Below are 21,213 nucleotides of genomic sequence, written 5' to 3' on the forward strand. Positions count from 1 at the left end.
TGAGACTTTGATTGTACCTCTCTGCACGGAAGGGCAATTAACACAGCTCCCAGTGCAGTGTATCACAGTGCTGGAGTAGCAGTCTGGTTTTTCCTTTTGCATCCACCTCCAGAAAGGGGTAGAAAAGGTCATCTGGGCATTTTACCAGCCTCTTGATTTGACTTCGGTTCTAATGCTTTGCTTTACTGTAGGTGTTGGAGCAAAAAGCCTCTTAAGGAAATGAGGGCAAATGGAAAATAGGATTTAATATATTACAGTTCTGTCAGAGATCGATCATGTCAGGTTAATGTCTTTCTGATAATTGCTTACTTCCTTTCTCTTAAAACAAACAAACTGAACCTAATTTGTCTAGATCAAGTGAAGAATTTGACATTTTGTTCCCTTGGAAATCTCTACTTGGGTAGAAATGACAGGGATTAATGTAAGAATTGTAGATGTGAGGCCAAATAAAGGGAGGCTGATGACAAATACATTGAAAGTAGTGTGTGCAGGATGCAGCCTTCACTTGCAGAACCAGACCACATTTTCTGCTATTTGGCTGAGGAGCAGGAGTTAGGTCTCTGGGTGGAATTTGTGGCGGTCACAAAGTTCAGAGGTATTGCTTACACCGAGGAGGGCTGGGTAGTCCCGTGATAAGAACTAAATAGCCTCATTGCCTACAGGAATAAAAATTATATGAAACTTCATAATAGGAAGCATGAACTCTCTGTATCTCAACCTAATAATATCCTTGTGATGTGAAGCAGAGGAGGAGGAAAGCATTTTGGATATGTTGGTCAGCCATAGGGGGTATGAATGTGAACCTCCGTTGTTTCTCATAGCCATTAAAGAATCTGTTCTAGGATGCATCATGCAAAGTATTGCATTAAAAAAAAAAAAAAAAAGCTCATTTGCTTCTCCTGTGGCATAAATTTTACAAACCAGACTGAAGTAGTAAGAAGCTGGCAGGCAGTTGTTTATTGCAATTTGTCTTTTGCTAGGAGCTGCTCTGGTAACTGTGCAGGTAGTTGCAAGCTCTTGTAAGCCTTCTCACAGAAGCTCTTCTTGGTATCAGAAATGACTCCTGAAGAGTTCTCTGTGCTCCTGGACTATTCTTAGCCCTCGGAAAGCCTCCTCCTGAATATTGTCAGCTTCCTCCTTGCCTGCATATTGTCAGCTCTGCATACATCTGCTTGCTTCAGCCCCAGCTACTAACTTCTGTGCAGTTCTGGATTTTACTGCTGCATTTTTTTTGAAGATGGTGCTTTGAGGGAAGTCTTCATTGATCAGATGAGAATATGCAGATGAGTGTAAGCAGTTCGCATCGTGTCATATGGAGCAGCACAAAATCTGGTAACCGACATCGAGATTCTGTCCCCAAATTTCAAAGGAAGATTGCATCTGCAGTGTTTAACAATTTCTCCCTTTTAAAGCTGAGTAAAATTTTGTGGGATCAAGAAAAGGTGCTTCAGCCACAAGGCCTTTTCATCCTTTTAAATTTTCAAAGGTTTGCTGCAAACAAGGGAATGGTTGAAGTTTGTAAGGTCACAGAAGGGCAGGGAAAAGACTGGAAAAAGACAAAAGCATCTTGTACAATAGGAACTGCAGGGCAGCTGTAGGTATAGGCTTGCAATGGGCTCCTCTTTTGTATACTGTGTGCATCCACACGTGTAGGCAGTGTGCGTGTATATGATACGTATATTTCCTGAATGAGGTCAAGTTGGAGTTAATATTTTGTTCTTAATAAACGCACAGAAATATTCTGACAGACCATGATTCCTCTAAACTAACAATTAAAAACATTTTTGGTATCTAGACTCCATAAGGGTTACCAGGGCATCTCTTTCTCTATATGCATGCATGCTTGTACATATACCTGTTGTGTAACTTGGGGGGTTAATAACGCTGCAATTGCTGTGACAAACACAAAAGATGAGGGAAAAGAGTAAGTAACTAGCCTTTAATGTGTCTGCTCACCTTTTCCTTGTAAAAGATCAAGTATACAAGTCAATGAATGCTTCAGATAAGTCTGTTAGGGTGTTTTGGTGTGTGTGTGTATGTATCTTTTAATGGAGATCAGTGAGATTTTGTCCTGCCTGTAAATTTTAATATCTTATCAGTTAAGAATCTTATCTGTGGTGAAGTTTCCAGGTACGAGGAAAACAGGAAGAAGGCAATCAGAAACTTACCGTGAACTTGAGACTAATATCTGAAAATGGTTTAACGATTAACAGTTTAGGTGTGAAACGAAAGGAGTATGAATTAGCCTAGAATATTGGCTTAGAATACTGTCTTAAAAACTAGCAATTTAGTTTATATGTTGGAGTTGGACGGAATATAAGTAACTTGGAAAGAACGTGCATGTGTGTTGATTTCAGGTTGGTAACATGCCAAGATTAAGTCGCAGAAATTCTTATCAGAATTAATTTTATTTTAGGTATCATCCTAAAATAAAGGTGTGAATTTAGCATAGTAATTCACAAACCTTAATTCTGTGTTGCTGTCAATTTTGTTGTCCTTCAATGCTGTGAGCTTTCCAAGGAAGATACCAAAATGTGAATCACAAATCAGTCACCTAATGAAAGGCTATCATATATTACACTGAAACATCCCATGTTTAGCTGAGCAGTATTAGTTCTATTCACCTGGGTATTTCAAAAACTAAACGTACACTTTTCTTACTTTGGCAAGATTTGCACGCACACGTGCTCTAGGTGTGGCATGGTTTCCTGCTTTTTTACGTACCGTTATCTTGTTCCCACTATCTGATCTCAACATTTTCACAAGGACAGCAGTGGATATAGTTGGCAAAGTAAAGCACTCAAACTGAAACAAAACACTTCACATGGCTCCCAGATGGGGAGGGGTTGCAGACCTTTTGCTGCCTGGATTTATACTTTCACCTCTGAATTGTTGTCTTTTGAAATTTATTGTCACTTGCACCGGTTGATAAAGTTGCTCTCGTTCTTGCATGGTTTTCTGTGGTGCCTATGTTTCTTCTGGCCGATGGCTTTATTTTTAAACAAAAATCTTTCGGCTTTTTCTCTGCTTTTGTTGCATCTGTTTAGAGTTTTATATATGAAGGGATATGAGGAGAACTGACTTAGAATAATGGTAGCCTGTTGTCAGTATAGAAGGTATAAAAGGCAAAGAAAAATGTTACGTTGCAAGAGGCCTTTTCATTATTGAATTATTTTGCCTCTGAACCCCCAAGTACGTATTTTGTGTTCCTGGGTCAAGAATGCAGAATAATAAAATTTAATAAAATGACATGACAATTTTTTTAAGCTTCTGGTTCTTTCCTATTCAAGAAAAAAACCTATACTTCTACTGAATGCATATTTTAGTTTTGCAGTGTAATCAATTTTGTATGTGTATTAAGATAAAAACTGAATTAAAATACACTGATAAGAGCTAATTAAATGTTTGCTTTGATTTTTGGAGGGAAAAAAAAAAGAAGTATCTTCAAACTCATGAATTGTTTCTTGCTTGTTTTCGGAGGGGGGAGTAGTAGTGTGAAGAAAAGCAGATACCTGGAAGGTAGGAGTAGCAGCCTTACAGAGGAGCCTAGTAAAAGGGACATTCATAGTGAGGAATGTGGGACATCGTGGCAAAGTTGGCAGTAGTTTAATCTGAGATGTCTAGGCATTGTTTCTAGGTCAGTAGCTCCCAAACTTCTTATGAAATTGAGGCCCGTTTTTGTTAGGTTTGTGATCCCAAATGCTAATGTGAATATGAAATTCGTAATGTGCATTTGCATACTTAGCTGTTGTAGTGTTTTTTACTGAATTTTCCGGTTGGTGTTTCAATTTGGGCTAGAGCCTCAGAGCCATTCAGTTTAAAAATTCAAATCACACTAATTTGAAACTTACAGACCTTACCAGTGGGCTCTCTTTTTCTCGGATCCTGAAACTGAGCAGCTGTCTTTTGTCTTTCATTAGAAATTCCTGCCCTTCCTCTGGGTTACAATCAGGCCTGTGTAACCTCCTTTTTATTGGTGCTTGAGGTAATTTGTCCAAAACCTATTGCAGTCTTTTTAATGACATTAAAAGTGTTGGCATATATACAACTGTATTGTTCACATAAGTATGCTGAAGAGAGGACGTTTTCTCAAGAGTCCTTAATCAGGCAGTGGACAATTACGGCTTTTACTAAGCCAGTGTTTCTGTTAAACTTTCTGATTCTTTACACCAGAAATTCATTCTGCTCTGAATAAGTGGCTTATGTAAGGTGATCTCTTGTTGGTTTTGGTCTTGACATTCATCACTCACACGTGTAAAGCTAGAAAGCTTGGAGAAGTAAGGAAGCACAACATACGGCTACCCGTTCTGATCATAGAGTGAACATATTAGTGCACACAAAGTGCCCCATTTATCTTATATTCTGCTAGAATCTAATATTCCAGCCTTTTTTATTTGACTGGGGTGTTTTGGGATCTTTTAGAAGTATAAAATGTAGAGGGCAACATTAGATTTTATTTTTCAAAACTGATACTTGAATTTTTCATTTTTTTTTTAATAATTGTGCATAACTGGTGGTGCAGTAGATAATGGGGTAAATATTGTTTAACTCTGAAACTGGGTAGCTTAATTGTGATTTTTTTCTAGCATAGTGCTTTGTTACTGGTCTCCACTGTAGTTAAGGTTCTCATCCCTTTCTGTGATAACCTGTTAAAGGACTTGACGTCTTCCAGATAGCAGGGTGAAAACCCTGGTGGCCCAGACATTACACAAGGTAATGCAAGCCGTCCTTATCCTTTTCCACAAACTGATTGTGGTCCAAATACACAAAGCAAAAGAATAAAATAATGTGACAGATAATAGACGTTACACAAACTTCTTTCAAGTTACTGATTTATTTATTACTTAGCAGAAGTAACAAACAAATTGACCTAATGATTGAAAGAGAGATCTTGAAAGAAGGAGGAGAAAAGGACACAAAGGACTAAATGATAGGGGTAGAGGCTGTGAAGGATGAATGAGATATGGTTAGAAACTTTACCAATCTTAATTTTATTACTGAAGTTAAAAGTGGAGCGCTAATCAGAGCCCACGTCTGATACCGTTGCAACTTCTAATTCCACCTCTGCTGAAGCTGGTGGGTTTTTCGCTGCTCACACTTGCTGCAGATTGACTTGGGCACAGTGTGGCTGGAGCTGGTCGTGGCACCGTGAGCGTGGAAGATTTACCTTTGCTGCCTGGTAGCACGGACGGCGGAATTCCTGCCGTGTGGCGTGTGGTTATGCTTATTTATGACTTCAGAGTAATTTGGTGCTGTTTCTTGCAGGCCACCTAATGTGGTAATCGTTTCCTTTGTTTAAAAGTAGTTTCCATTGTAGTGAGATTGTTTTCATAGTATTTTTATCCAGAAATAAAAGGAATTTAGAAATAAAATAAATGGGGGATATACTCCAGAGGGAAGATGGTGATGTGCTACTCAGCTGTCTGCTAGATGCAGATTGTATTTTATTATTACTATTTTATTTTCTGTTTTTCTTTTTGGCTTTTGTATGTTTCAATGTGCTGGAAAACAGCAGTTTGCTACGATTAATTTGCACTTTATTCCTCCCTCGGCTTATCTACAAGCAAAAGGTCATATCCCAGTTAGCTGATTTATTTTGCTTATTGGCTTTATTTTCTTTAGGGTTGTGAAAGAAAAATGTTGTTAACATTCATATGTCCATTTAAAAAGAAACATTTTAAACAAAGCGAATTGTGAGATACCTAACCTGTGGAATAAACTACTGCAGAAAACTGTGTCCCTGGACAAGTATCTTTGAAGTTTTCTTTCTGTTTGAGTTTTCAGGTGTTTTTTAAATAGGTGCTTTCTAATCATTCTAATGGCTGTGAATATATGTCATAGAAGAAACCATTCAATATCAAATCTTAAGATTACAGTACAGTGCTAGTTTTGCATATAGAGCAGTCAGTGACTGAAATTATGACTTTTGGTTACTTACGTCTTTGTCTGAAAGGTATATTGTGAGTTGCCAACAATTTTGAGGCAGCTAGCACTTTGTTGTCTTGCTGTGCCAGAAGCAATTGAATAAGTCATACAATCACTGGAAAATTTTTTTTTCTTTCTGTTTTTTTCTTTTTTTTTTTTTTAGACTCTAAGGTACAGATATTTTGTTGTCGACTGTATAGAAGAAGGAGTGCCTAACTCAGAAGCCTGCTTGTAAAATGTCTTCTAGTTTATGAACTCATGTCTTTTTCCTCTTCCCCAACTTCCCTTCTGTTTTGCAGCCATAGACCTTTTGTATGGGGGTATATACTGCTTTATGTGTCAAGATTACATATACGACAAAGACATGGAACAAATTGCCAAAGAAGAACAACGAAAAGCTTGGAAATTACAAGGTTTGGTTTTCCTGCCTGAATTTCTTGTTTGTTTTTAATCATACCTGTCCCTCCCATTTGTCAATGGCAAAAAACAGTAAGGGGAAGAAAAGAGCTCTTTAGAAATAGCTGTGCAGGCCATGGGAGAGAGATGTTTAGTGCTTTCCAGGAGTTAGACTGTTAGTTTTTAACATGTGCGCCACACCTAATTGTAGGTATTGTAAAAATATGTTAGTTTTAATTGCAAAAAATATATATAAAAGATCTAACATTAATCCTGCAAAACGTGCATATCAGTCAGATCTGTACTAGGTAGAAAATGTGACGATCTGCTCCTTTAGGCTAATGTGTAGGTGTTATAGGCAAGAAGTCTGTTCCCCTCACATGAAATGCCACCTTTGTGTGTGATTTTTGTTTTTGTTTTTTAATAGAACGTGCCAGCTTACTTTCACACCTGTGCTTTCACGTTACACGCACAGTATCTATGTAGAAATATTTACACACAAATATATGTACACACATTTGTTTTATTATTCAGTTTGCTTTCCCTAATTTTTTCTTTTTTAGCCTTCACCCCAACAGTGGTTTCTCACTACCAGTGTACAATGACAGGTAAGAGGCGTGGGCTGGCGACGCACTTCACTAACAAGCGTCCCTTTGCTGATTATCCTGCCATTTTAGACATGAATCACAGTTAAGAATGCCAGTTTTATCATGCAAATTGTTTTCCTCTTGTTTGGATAAGTTCCAATGAGTGAATAATTACAGCAGACTTAATTTCATATGCCCTTCCCATGACAGAACTACTCCAAAACAAACCTTTTGTCTTTTTTTTTTTTTTTTTTGGAAGGGAAAGGAAGTAGCATTTATCTTAAACCAAGTAGTTTTTAAGCATCAGTGATAGTAGCTCATCATCCATTTTCAGTGGCCTCTAGGGGTGTGTTTTCTTAAAGTGGGAAAGTCTCTATTTGAAGACAGACAACTTCTGTCTACTAATGTCTCGTAGTGAATCCACGGCATCCTGTTTCAATGTGACAGCCTTAGTCAGGGCTGATATGACTTCAAACCATTCTTAACCTCATTTCCAATTTTAAAAATAGCAGCTAACATCGTATTAACTAGAGCTTTTCTGATGGTCTATCAAAAGTACAGCTGCTTTTACTTAGTTCCTACTACAGATCGCGTTCTGCTTTCTGTTTATTTGCCGTTTTGAAGGAGTTCAGTCAGAGGAAGGGAGGACAGAGAGGTTGCCAGTGAGTTCTCCAGAAAGTAAAGAATAAAACGCATTAGCATAAAGTACTTTTCAAAGCATGATGAAACGGAGATGTGGTTTTGGACCTTGCATTTAGGCTATGCCCCTCTTCTGAAGGCTCCTTCAAACCTTTCTAAAATGTGTTGTTGTCCTGGGTCTCAAATTAGTCAACTACAGCAGCATAACACGTGCTCACGATGCTCTAGAAGAGCAAGGCCTCCCACTTCCTTACTTCTGAATGTGTAAATTCAAAGAGCATTTTCTTAATTATGTCAGCCTTAATGAATGATAGGCTCGTGCCTTCTGGACCAAGAAGCAGCCAGTTTGTCCTCTGGCCTACTCCCGGCTGCTGTAGCATGTATGCTGAGGTAACTGGTGGTTCGCCTTGTCCCCTTGGGCCATGAAGGCATGTGGTGAAGGGAAGAGTCATTGAGGGAAGAACTGCCAGGCAGAAAGCCTCCTCTGTACTGGTTAACTGGTCTCTGTATTGGTTAAATGGCTAGTTAGTGGCACGGCATTTGTTTGTATATACACACACATAGATCTATGTATGAATGCACGTTGCATCTTCTGTCCCCAGAGAGCAAATCTGTAATAACCAGGGAAGATGCAAGATGGAGGAGTAGGCAAAAATACATTTTAGATTACTGGAGTACATCCTATAGACATTTTTCTTTAAAGTTGTGGCAAAAAAGCTTTTGTTTTATGGCTTTGCATTGTGAAACCATGCATGTTTCTTAGCAAAATTTATTTGAGGAATGAAAAAGAAATATGTATGTGAGAAGTAGTAGAGAATTATGCCCTTCTTTCTCCATTGCTTAAATCCATCTCCCCCTATCTGGAAAATCACGAACTATAAAGTGGGAGGGAACCCTCCCTCTTCCAAAATGAACGACAAGACTAGTACATGTACATATTGTCTCATTTTTATGTTTCTGTGAGAGAGTTAATTTATCTTAGGTCCTGTTACCAACTAAAAGAACTGAAGTATGCAAAAACTGAGATTGCCTTAAAAGTGAAGTGTAAATGTTGTATATTTTCAAGCTTCTACCTACAGTACTTGAAGGGTATTAATATACACTTTTAATAATTGCTCACATAACAACATGATGCCTGGAGAAGAAACTTTAAGAAAAACCCCAAATATCATGAGAGTCATTTCATAGTCTTGTAATGTTAACTGTTACAGTACGATGAGTTTACAAGCCCAACTATAGTTCAGGGTTATGTGATATAACTCTGAACAAGTTGTAACTCAACTCAACCTTTTTTTTTTTTTTTTTTTTTAATTTCAATATTCTTTAGTAACGAGGGAGATGAGAATATGCTGGGCCCTTCATTTTATTTAATGTTTGGATTTTTTGGTGGGGATGAAATGGGGTTTGCTAAAGGATTGCAAAGTAAGCAATCCGTGTTAATGTTTAGTTGCAAAATTATGATTTTTATAAACTAGAGCCCTAATTGTCTTCTACTTCATTCATCCCTGATAAATTCTTTGAAAAATGAAATTCAGCCTAATAAAATTAATTCTTAGGTGGAGATTTCATATCCTAACTTGAGTCTCTGGTTTTTCATCTTTAAAATGATGAATATTCACTCTAATAACGCTACTTTCCCGTAGTTATAAAGAGTAATCTATGCATGTTTTGCAAATCTTTAAGGTAATTTATATTGGATTTTTTGGCATGTTTGTGGGTGTTATTAAACTTTTTTTTTACTACTATATATATATTTTTAACTATAAAACATTGAATCATCCCTAATAAGTGGATCTGTTGTATGTTTTTTTTCTTTTTCCAAATTTCCAAGGGTAATCAAGTCTAAAGTCTCAATGTTCTTGTTAAAGTATACAGCAGGAACAGATTTTTTTTTTTTTAATTATTTTTAGTTTCTGTCTCTGGCTTAACTTGTACTCTTTCTAATGAAAGGGTTCTGTAAGAAAGTTTTGTCTGTTTTACGCTGTTTGTTGTGACATTAACTGTACGTGTTTTTCTGTTTTGATTTCATTTATTTTAACTGAACAATGTTCAGTTCACCCAGAATCCTGCAAAGTAATCCAGTCTGTCATATTTAACTTTACTTGAAGAGTTGCTCTCGTGAAATGTTTTTGTTACCATCCTCTATAAGCATTTAAGCCGTATAATTTTATATAGATATATATATTTATATATCAGTAGTCTCACTGATGTGTGGGACTATTGCATGCCTAAAGTTGAGCGCACATGTGTTTCCAGGTGTTAATTGTTTTTAATTTTTTAAAACCAGAATTTTAATATATCTGAAGTTGTTTTTTTGTTTTTTTTTTTTTTCTTTTTAATTTTGAGATCTCGTTTTGCTCTCAGTCTGTACTAACTTCGCCAATATGTTTAAAGTATGGTGAAACCAAACACAGGAATTTGAGTTTATAGTAGACCAGTGCAAGAGCTGGTGCTAACAATGTGTTGAAAATGATCTTGAGTTCTTTTTTTTTTTAAAGACCAATTTCTGTAAATTCCTAAGGGAATGTTACAAATACGAAAAGGTTGCTGAAGACATCCAATATAAAACTTATTGGAGGCCAACGTTCTGTCATATGTTAACTGTCCATATGTGCGTCTCTAAAGTTGCTTCATTCAGTGTTTGCCTATGCATACTATATAGCGTATTCAAAGCACTGTGGCTGTTTGATCTCATCAGTCTGTTACGCAGTAATTAGTTCCTTTTCTGTTTTCCTGGGTGTGGAGCTTGATGCTGAACCTTGGATAAAGGAAAGGGACTGTATGATTCTGGTATTCTTTCTTATGCTTCTTGCATAATATATTGTTGAATCAAATAACGTAAAATAGAGAGGTGCATCCATGTAAATATGAATTTTCTTGTCCTCAGGAATCCAAAAATGAGACCTTTTATTGCTAGAACCTGGAGGGTCAGTAGTAACTATGAATTGAACAGTTTGGGGTGGGTAGGTTCTGACAAGCATAGCTATTTCTGAAAATGAAGATCAAAGAGCTATTAAAATTTAATGTATATTATGCAGAATGTGTAAGCCTCTAGCTATATTTTCTACTCTCCTTCTTTTCATATGTATGATTTATAATTTATTTTCTGTAGCACAGCACTGCTTCTGCTCCATGCATTCTGTGAAAAATAACTCTTAATTGACTTTAATCCTCAGTTTTAGAATAGATTGCTTGTCATCTTATTATTCTTTATTTTTAATGCCCAGATGCTTTTGTGACTCACTATAATTGACCTTGCATAGTAATTTTTCTGTGCTACATAAAGCGCTGCAGCAATACTTAGCTGGTCAGCACATGAGTCTGCATTGTTTTTCTTGTATCAGATTTACACTGAGCACAGCTCTGCTTACTTCAAATAAATTCGCTGCACTACTTAACTGACTCATTTCTACTGCACTTCCCTTTGAACAAAAGAAGTGTATTGGAAATAACAGTGTTAATGTTTAAACAGAATACTGACGGATTATAGCTGCAGCTCATGAGACAGGGCAGATAAGTGTTTGGAGAGTTTGGTTGGTTGTTGCTTTAAACCTACTAATTGTATTTTTAGGTAATATTAGATATGTCATTGAAAGTGAATCTTTAAGTACTAAAATTGCTAATATCCAGTGCTGCATAAGGAGAAGTTATACTTAGTAATAATATATCATGAAACAGGTAGTAAGAAAATATACCTGTTCAGTACTAATTCCTGCTGTTCATCTGTAAAGATAAAGACTGTATCTGTCCATTAAGTTGGCTCAGTTTGGATTTATTTAATAACAAGCCAGAATTCAGTGATGAGATTTCTTGGTTATCCTTTACCTTCTCATAAAATCATTTCCTTTTAACTGAAAGAAGGATTATAATCCAGTAATGGAAAATTAATTTGAGCTAGGTATTCTTTTAGTTCTTGTTTGTTGGGAGGTTGGCTGCCGTCTTTTTGAAGAATTTTTTTTGGAAATCCGTTTCCTTACATAGATTCAGTCTCAATTACATTGGTTCTAACTTAATGGACAGTATGTTGAAATTTTTAACTTGAACAGAGTTTTTAATACTTTTACTAAACAACTTCCTGAACATTTCTTTTCATCTGCTTAGGCATTGGAGAGAAGTATTCAACATGGGAGCCAACCAAACGAGAGTTAGAATTGCTACGACACAACCCCAAGCGGAGAAAAATAACCACAAATTGCACCATAGGTAAGTTCTAAAAATCCTTTCTGAAACTGATTCTCAGCCACTTGAATTTTCAAAATTGTGTTGCTCTTCTATAAATACTTTTTACCTGAGTTAAATTTCCTTAAATTTATTATGTTAATCTATTGGTTATTTTATACCTTCTTCTTACTGTAGAAGGATGTCTGCTCTGTCACTTCAACGACTGATGATAGTTCATCTGTGTAACAGATTTTTTTTTGACGATATACGCGTAAAGACTTTAACAGAAACGAATGACATTATCTCAAGCCAGTCTACATCAGATCGCTTGTTAGATGTACAAAGGGAAATCCTCTAGTTTCCGTAGTATCCTCTAGGATTCTTAATTATAGAAGTGTTTTGGTAAATCTATATTCTGCAGACAGAATAAGCAGAGTGATATCTTTCTGCTTCATGTTTTAAACACTAAATAGGGTCTCTTCAATTTTGTATTGACTCTAAAATGATGCAATCTGTTCTCCAGTGTGTGTCAAATGGCAATTTTCAAATGCATATCAAATTATAGAGTTCAGTAGTCTGGAGCAAAGACCTCTGAAAGGCAAGCATACCTACTAACAGCTGAAGAGTATTTAGGTAACGGTGACGAAAATGAACAGCGTTTTTCAATTTTTTCCTGTTGTGTTTTGGTTGTGGGAATAGGGGGGTTAGAATCCGCTTCCTTACAAATTGTAGGTTATTGGACTTTTTTCTATACTGTGCAATGCATGGTAACATTTTAATGGCAAAGGTACAAGGTTGGAAATACAACTATACGTATTAGAAGTAGGAAACTGAAGTTTTTTTCCTAATTTTTACGCTGCTTATTTTTTAATCAGAACGTCATATTTTCTACACATTTGCTGTTGTCAAAATACACCAAACACAATCGATAAAACTACTGCCATGTTTTCCATACAGTAAGTCATAATTAATCCAATATATGCATGTATTTATTTGAAAAAAATGGACTGAGAAGCACAGAGTAAGTTTGCAAGTTGAAAATGTGGATAGAATGATAACTTTAAAGAAAAGACATATGCATTTGCAGTAGTGGAACAGGAAGGACATTTGGAAAAACATCTGTACTTTGGCAACTTCAAGCAGCCTGGGAAAAAATAAGTAGGCAGAGATTGCTCATATCGTGTTCACAGCAGGATTTTGTGTTCTATGAAACTTCAGTATATTTCGTAAAACTGTTAAAAATTACTTTAATACCACTGCACAGGACAAAAAGAAAAAATGTTGGCTTGATAGAATTTTGAAGGTGAGTGTGACCTTTCTAAGGAATTGAAGCACGTTTGCGTGGTGTTTCTTTCCAGTTTGAAGGAATGCTATGCTTACTCTTAAACGACTTTACATTTTTTCAGTCTGTTTAAAAAGGACATGTCTGGTTGCATGAAATCACATACAACACTGAATGGGTGGGGGAGCGTTCATGAAACACAGGGGATAAGGGAAATGACTGATCTCTTTACTTCTGCAGGCATGCTTTTAATAATTTCTCCTACTGAGCCCTGGAGCTGTCTATGCGCTGAGATTTAGAAAGAGGGAAAAAAAAATCAAAGCACCCAGGAGACATAATGCAGTTTTGGGCTACAGTTAAAAGCAAAAGACTAGCTTTCTTTCACAAAAATACTTTGGAGGCTTAGCTGAAGGAAGAAAAGACCTGCCATTGTCCTTGAGCCTTTTCTCTCCATCTAACCTGATGCTAAATATATATCTGCTTCAGAGTATTTTCCCTTCACTTTCCTCACATTGACTTGTCTGTTTGCAGTTTCAGATCAGTGAAGAACCCATATGCAGACTGAAATACTGCAATTATCTGGACATTCCCATTTTTCTCTTTCTAATTCTCAGTTCTTTTGACACCAAGTTTTTATCAATTCCATAGCAGATATTAGTGAATCGAGTGTATCTTCTGAGGTAGGTAAGTGGTTGAGCAAACAGGCATAATGTCCAGTTTTATTGATTCTGAAAATGGAGATTATGTTAATAGCCATCTATGAGCATTGCACATCTGTTGATCAGTCCCATTCACAAAAGAGTTGGTTAAAGCATAACCAGCTGCCTTTTGCATATAAAATGTTCTCGGCAAAGCTTTTTTTAAGAGGAAAAATGGGTGTTTGCGTTCTTCTTATGTCTTAACCTCCAGAGATAACCAGTCCAGAGACTGAGGGCAGTCAGGAGGAAGCATGTTTTAATTGCTCATTGATAACCTTCTGAAATGTTCTTTTGCTGATAGCAGTTTCAGCATTAGTGTAAGGCAGGTATATTATGAGCCTATGAAGAGGCTGCCCTCACTAGGAGAGGGCACTGACCAAGCTCAAGTTCACAGGCAAGTAGTTTATTATGGTGTTGGACTGGAAGTGCGCGCGAGATGGTTCATTCAGGCACTGTTTTCCGAAGCTAGTGTTGCTGTTATCATTAATACCCCCAGAAGATGAGTTCTCCAGAGTACATGTAGTACTAGCTTGGGATCAGCTGGTCTCTGATTAGCATATGAAGTGACTTTGTGGCTGAAGATTGGTACATCAACAATAGGAAGAATTAGACTCCCAAGGCACATGGATAATTAGCAGGAGCCACCTGGGATTCCCATTTGCAGTGTTGCAAAAAGGCAGAGGGGATCGCCTTTACAGAAGAGTGAGCAAATCCTCCTCATAAAGAAGGGGGTGTGTGGAGGAGGAGAAGGCAGAAACAATCACCGTGGTGCACTAGCAGGTGGTTTCCTGCAGCTGTGCAAGGCGAAGCAGCATGATGTGGCGGCAGCACGAGGGGAATACATATTGCAGCAAAGCTCCTGTAAAGGTGGCACAGGAAGGCAAACGGTGGCCTGGAAAATATTTATGGTTCTCTTCTTCATCCTTCAGGGTCCTGTAAGCTGTTCGTGGACAGTTGGCCATGAGTTCATGGCCCTAAGTAGCAGTAACGTGGAGGTTTTAAAGGCTACATCGATACGTGGAATTCTTTTGTGAATGTACTGGCTTTCTGGTGTTTTTTTTTTTTTTTAGTTGGATGCTAGTTAAGTTAGTTCAAATGGAAAAGCGCAATGAAAAATGTGTTTTGGTACAGCATCAAATTTTTAGCTCTAACTTTAGGTTGCTAATTGGTAAGCAGTAATGGATTTAGGTTTAAAATCAGGACCACGCAAAGTGCACCTTGAATGCAAGTCTCTTTTGATGCTTGAATTTCTTGAACTGCACTGTGATGAGGGAAAGGAAAACCTCCTTTAATTAAGACTACTGGAGCGAAAGTTTCCTTGGTGGCTGATAATTTTTTTTTCTAACTTCATAATTAGAACTGCCATCTGGTGGGAAAAATGTTTACTAAAAGATAGGTTTGATAAAATCAACAAATATTATTCTGCTATTAGAGGAGTCCTTTTATCCCTCCTTTACTGTGCAACTCTGACCATTGGTCTCAATTCTGTTATATTTCTATGAGATCTGAAATTCATGCACATGATAGTAAAATAAACAATTTCCCTCAAAGCTCCTGGGGAATTTTAAGAAAAAAATAGAAATAGAGGTGGTGGTGGTAAATTTTTCAAGCACCCTTTTATTTAAAGGGTGTTTTTCTTTTATTTACAGCTTTATTTACAGGATGCTGTAGAGATACGCTTTCAGAAAGTCTTGCTAGACTTTTGAAGTTCACCTATTTAGCAAGTTAAAATACCTTTCACGGGAAAAAAAAAAAGGGGGGGGGATCTAGATTTGATCTTTTGGTATCCTTTTTGTGTATTGATTGTCACTTGAGTGCATTTCACCTGGTTTTCCAAAGCTAGTGCCTGGAAGCAATTCACATTGCTGCTATAACATGACTTCGTATGGCCTGTCTTCACTGCAGTCATAGATTGAGTTGTCCATGGTTTAATTGTTCCTGAGTAAGCTTAGGGATGGCCACGCATCATTGAAGTTCCTACAGTGTTTACCTGCTTGGAGTGACCATCTATATATATATTTTTTTTACAGAAGCTTTTGTTACAGAAAAGTAAAAGTCAGCTCACCGTCACAAGGGTTTACTAATGGACAGCACTTTCTGAGAATGCTTGTTTGGTCTCGGGACCAAACCTTTTGGAAAGGACATAAGCTGATGTCTCAGTGAATGAGTTGTCCTGTTCATGTTCTGATTTCTTGTCATGTTCCCTCCATGTTGATGCCGTCCTATAAGCAAAAAAAACACCACTACACATCCCTCTATCACCTGATAAGGATGAAGACATGCTACTACTGAGGAAGACAGCTTTCTTGTATCAGGGGACAGTCTTTTTCTTTAATTTCACCCTTGTGTATGCTCACCCTTAATTCCAGCCACATGATCCCACCCTCTCCTGGGCATTTGCTCAGTCTGTTCAGTTCAGTAACCTGGCAGAAAACATTGTGCTTTTTGTTGGCAGGGGTTTTGCGAGAGCAGTGCTCTCCTGTGGTCCTGCACTCAGCAGCTTGCGGAGGTTCCAGCACACAAAGCTGGTGCGGGACGGGATGCCTCAATCTCCTTTGGGTGACAGCAGCCACACTGCATCTGAGCTGTCCTTTCATTCACCTGCCAGCAAAGATTAACTGCTCTTGGGCTCTCACCTTAATAGGCTTGAAGTTAGAGTACGCCAGGAAGCACATCTCAAACATAAAACAAACTTTTCAGGCTTTTTAGTGTCGCATACGAGGAAGACAGGATAAATTCTTTGAGAAGCTAGCACCAGTGATACACTGCTATGGCCTGGACTATTGGAAATGTAATTGGATTTTTTTCAAAAAAGTAAATATGTAATTATGTGAATTCTTTCTTGTCTCTTACAAATCAATCAGGTGTAAGACTGAAATTTAAACGTCCATTTTGGCTTACGCCATTTAACGTTCCTGCTGTATATAGATGGGCTCAAAGTTTATGGCTCTGTATTTTTGTCTTTTTCTCAGAGGGGAAAACAATTCTTTAGAAATAGCTAATATAAAATTTTACCTATTTTTTCCTTGATCACTGGAGAATAGTTAAAAATTGCAGTGCACATTTTTCAGCTTGTAAAGGTTAAAGAAAGCAGGATACTGATTCCTTTTACAAGAAGGTTTTTGTCCAAGGTTTAGTTCTGCTCTCAAGGTAAGGTTGCTGTAACAAGGTGAAATATAACAGTAGATGCAACATCTTTTCTCCAAGAGCAATCGTAATGGGATAGATAGGAAAAGGAATTATGTATTCAAGGAAAACATAACTGGTTTGGGCCATTGTTAGGCCTACTGATATTTTTTCAATTCATCTCTTTTTGCAGTAGTGTACAGGTTGCTAAAGAAACCACCAGGCTTGCTTTTGTAGATGGGGAGTATTCTTAGCAACTCCTGGAAGTAAGATACTTGGAATTTTGGAATAGCTGTGTATAGAAATAAAACCTATGCCTTTTCTTTCCAGTAAAGATTAACAAAATGTCAAAAACAGTTCTGAAGAGAAGTTACCTTGAAGTTTGAGCTTCGTGATAGGCTGGCATTGAAAGCAGCTTTAGCAGTGATGTGCTAAGTGTGTTATGGAGGCAAGTCTTACTTTCAGGGTTCTTAAAGGTTTTAATTTTTGTGGCTTTATGTGGGAGCAGTTTACTTCAAAACAGAATAGCAAGCTGAGTAGAACCTTTGTGTGGACTTGATGCTGGCTAAAGAGTAATGTTTTTTTCATACCAGTTATAAAGAATTCTTTAAATGTATATATAAATAACAATAAGTGGTAAATGGCTTGACTTTTTCCTTTCCTATAAAGCTTGTTTTGCATGTTTTGTTGGTAGGGAAATAAAATCGGCAAGAGACACCAGTGTATAATCACCTGCAATAATGTAAGCATTGAAGATTGTAAGAGCTGCAATACTCACCTCCTGGATATTTACCTTCAATTCAACCCAGGAAGACAGTCCCAAGTTAAAACTACTTTGTGCAACAGGCAGATTGAGCTGGAGGTTGAATTTTTCTGTTATTCCATCTTGGAAAACTGCCATACATGTTACTTGCACAGAAAATATTTTAATTTTGTAACTCTGGGGGGCTGAGACAAAGGAAGCTGCACTCTGTGTTCACAGCGTGAAAATCCTTGGAAGACAGGGCTCTTGATCCAGGACTTGGATCATGTTCCAAACTTCTAACTCAAGACTCATTTTCTTCCTCTGGATTTTTAAAAATGGATCCATGGTTGTGGTTCCTCCATACACATAACTTATTTCTCAAGACAGTGTTGCAATTTCACTCTCCTAAAATTTTCTGTACGTCTTCAGATGCAGCTTCTTCATTTTGATACAGACAGGTAGCAGGACTAAAAAGTCCCTTATTCCCCTCCTGTATGCTGATTTAATTTGCAAGTGTAATATGTTTGCTGACTCAATTATTTGTCTGTTATCTCTTTCTCTAATGGTAAAGTAGTTAACTTTTTTCAGTGCGGGGCTTTCTTCACTAAATCATTACGTAACTTTAATTTGCAGTCAAAACATTAGGATTTTAACATGAAAAATACAGTAAATGTTAGCTGTCAACATCTCCTTGAACTTTTTTCCTTAAAAAAAGAAAGGGATGGATGCTTCTGATCAAGAAAAGCCCAACAGTAATGTCTAGCCAGAACTTTAGATTCTGGCCCTCTGAACAAGGTATCTTTATTTAGATAGAAGCAATTCTCTTAAAAACAAAGCTTTTCTTGGTATGGGGGGTATATTTTTACTATTCAGTGGTGTAGTCAGTGCAAAGATAGTTTCATAATCTCTAAATCAAGAGCCAGATAAGGAAGTTGCGAATTAACCCACATAGCTACTCTGATTGCAGCCTTAACGTGTGCCTGCCTTGTCATGGGCAGAGAGGTACCCTGAGCATGAGAAGGTGCTTTTCTTACTAGTAAAAATAAACAAAAAAAATGATTTGCTGCTCTATCTTAACCTGTTTGACTCCATGTCATTAGAGAGCATGACATTTTCAACAAGGCCAGCGATCTCCATCTCAGTTTTGTTCTTTTGTGGATCACTTTTGGATTATATTTACTATGACCTTCCATTCTGCTCTTTCCTTTCTGCTTCTAGAGTTGGGCTTCGTGTGGACAGAAGGTAGATACAGTATATACTGAAACCAGGAATGTGCATAAACAGCATGTGGCATGGTTTGTGTGTTGTGGATCGTTGGAATAGCTCTGTGCCAGTTCATCAACAATAATTTGTGCATATTAATATATTTGGATGCATTAAACTTCATTGGCAGTTATCGTACTCCTTAAGCTATTAATTTATGAAATCTGTTTTGAGGAAGGGTAAAAACTTGTTGGCAGCATATGGTGTGATATTGGGGGGAAAGGATGGCTGCGGGTGTGAATTTTATTTTGTCAGTTTAGTGGGAGTACCTCTTGTTCTTTAAAGATGCCATCTGCACAGGATTCTCACTGCAAGTCTTATGCTTCTGTGCAGATCATGCAAGAGCTCACTGAGCTTTAAGTTTGACTGCTTTGGGGGAGGGCAAGAATACTTCATTCTGTGCTACCTTTTGAAGTATTTTGTTTAAAGGCTTTTTCCTTTGCCATCCACTTGCCATACATAAATATACCTTGAAGGATCTACAACTTAAGTAGCCTTTAAAGGCTGGTTGTCATAAGGCTCTGCATCAATCGTAGAGTAGTTTTGACAAACACAGATCCTGTTCTTCACCTACTGCTGTTCTTTTTAGATGCCGGGTGTCTTCTGTCTGTTCTCCCTGACCTTCCTGCAATTATCAGATTAATCATTCTTTTCACGCTCCGATTCATGGACTTTAATGTCTTGACCTTTGAGTTGTCTGGCGTGTGACACAGGACGGCTCCTGCCTCAGGTTCATGGTTGCTTCAGGGTTTCTCCATACCTTTATTCAACTTGTTTAAATTCATTCAGCTCTGTAGGTCTTAGCGCACAAAGAACCCCGCAGTTGTAAGGGGTCTGGCTTCGTTATTAAATCAATGAACGTTAGGCACTGCATATACCTTTGTGACATTTCATATGGTGGTAGCTACTGTGCAGAAATAGGCACTCCAGCTCTTGATGTGATGCACATGTGCTTGCAGTGCATCGTATTTCATCTTTGTCCTCAAACTGATTGATCTTCAGGTGTTACGGGGCTCAGATAATCAAAGATATTACTAAGTATTAGAGCTCTGCGTGGTTATTTCTAGTGCCATCTATGAAAGACAATTTCTTCTATTGCGTGTTCTGTCAGTTTGAGATCCAGATTGCGTGTGTGCACTCCCTAATGTGCTTCACTCCCTGCTAAGAGATCCTGACAAAGATTGGATCAGGTTGAAGCATAACAGACAAAATATCTTCAGTGGGTCTTGATATGCCAAGATAAGAATTCAGAGAAGTTTGGTGCAAGTTCTGTTTCAGAACTTAAATGTCTTTTTCAGTCTTCGTTGTTTCAGATGAGAGATTCAACTAGATAGCAATGATTTCCATGGGTGATTACGTGCTGTATAGCTGCTTTCCTTTTTTCTTTTTTTAGAACACGATGCATTAGTTTCTTGACACCTGAGATAAAAATAATTTTGTGATGCAGATGGTCAGTGAAAATGCTGAAGATAATATATTGCAGGTATAAAAAGTGTCGTTTTCCTTATTCTTGGGGGGTGGGGGAGAAGGCCTGCTTTTAGGGATGGATTTAACTATTTTACTTCAGTTTATGAAAAGGCCTTTGCCTGACTTTTTCCAGTTCAAGTTATTGTTCACATTTACAATACAAGGCAGCCGTTGCTTTACTGGGAACAACAGTGCAACTTCACATTCTAGTCAGCAGAAATTGTTCCTGGAATACTTTTCATCCTACCTAGATGAAAGCTCAACCCTTGTGGACTTGTCACATCCTTTGCTCATCAGGAAACTGTGTGGCTGTCTCAGAATTGTTAAGCTCTGCAGCTCCAAGACAGCAAAAGATTTACTCTAAAGGGAAGTATTTTCACGTGTATTCTGATCTGTTCCTTTTTTTACTATAATTGTGATTAACATGCGGACACATTGTCTGGATCTGGCCCACAAAAGGCTTCTGTCTAGCTGTTATCTTTTCATATAGAACCGTATGGAGAGATAAAATGGCTCAGGCCATACCCACTCAGGTGCACAGAAATTTCTAGTGGAGAAAATCTGTGAGACTCTCATAACTTGGACAAGTTGTCCCTTTCCACATTTTAGGAGCTTTTGTAAACTTGTTGCTGTTTGAAGTATGACCAAATCTATTACAGTTCCAGAGCTCTAATAGTATAGGAGCATATCGATAGATTTCACACTGTATGTGCATCTGCCATATTAATGCTGTAGCAGTTTTTAAACTGTGTTACTTTATTAAGATGACACTGGAACACTTCAGATTACAAGTGCATCCGGGGTTACTGCAGGATCTCATCACTGGAGAGTTTGAAGAACAATTCTGAAAAGCATTTGTCGGGAGTAATGCAGGCAGTGATAATTCTGCCTTGAAGTAGAGGGAACGACCAGGTGACTTCTCAA

At 37.6% G+C, this 21,213-nt stretch overlaps 1 protein-coding gene across 2 annotated transcripts in view; it reads left to right on the forward strand.

The window, feature by feature from the left end:
* USP22 (ubiquitin specific peptidase 22) overlaps positions 1-21,213 on the forward strand; it is a 98,706-nt gene that overhangs the window by 42,771 nt on the left and 34,722 nt on the right. The window contains exons 3-5 of one of the 2 annotated variants that reach the window (XM_068698745.1): positions 6,225-6,338; positions 6,885-6,929; positions 11,649-11,750. In XM_068698745.1, coding sequence (XP_068554846.1) covers positions 6,225-6,338; positions 6,885-6,929; positions 11,649-11,750 — 261 coding nt within the window. The remainder of the gene's footprint in view (positions 1-6,224; positions 6,339-6,884; positions 6,930-11,648; positions 11,751-21,213) is intronic. The other variant, XM_068698746.1, reaches the window with a different exon arrangement.

This window comes from Anas acuta, chromosome 15 (assembly GCF_963932015.1).
Source record: "Anas acuta chromosome 15, bAnaAcu1.1, whole genome shotgun sequence".
Taxonomy (NCBI): Eukaryota; Metazoa; Chordata; class Aves; order Anseriformes; family Anatidae; genus Anas; species Anas acuta.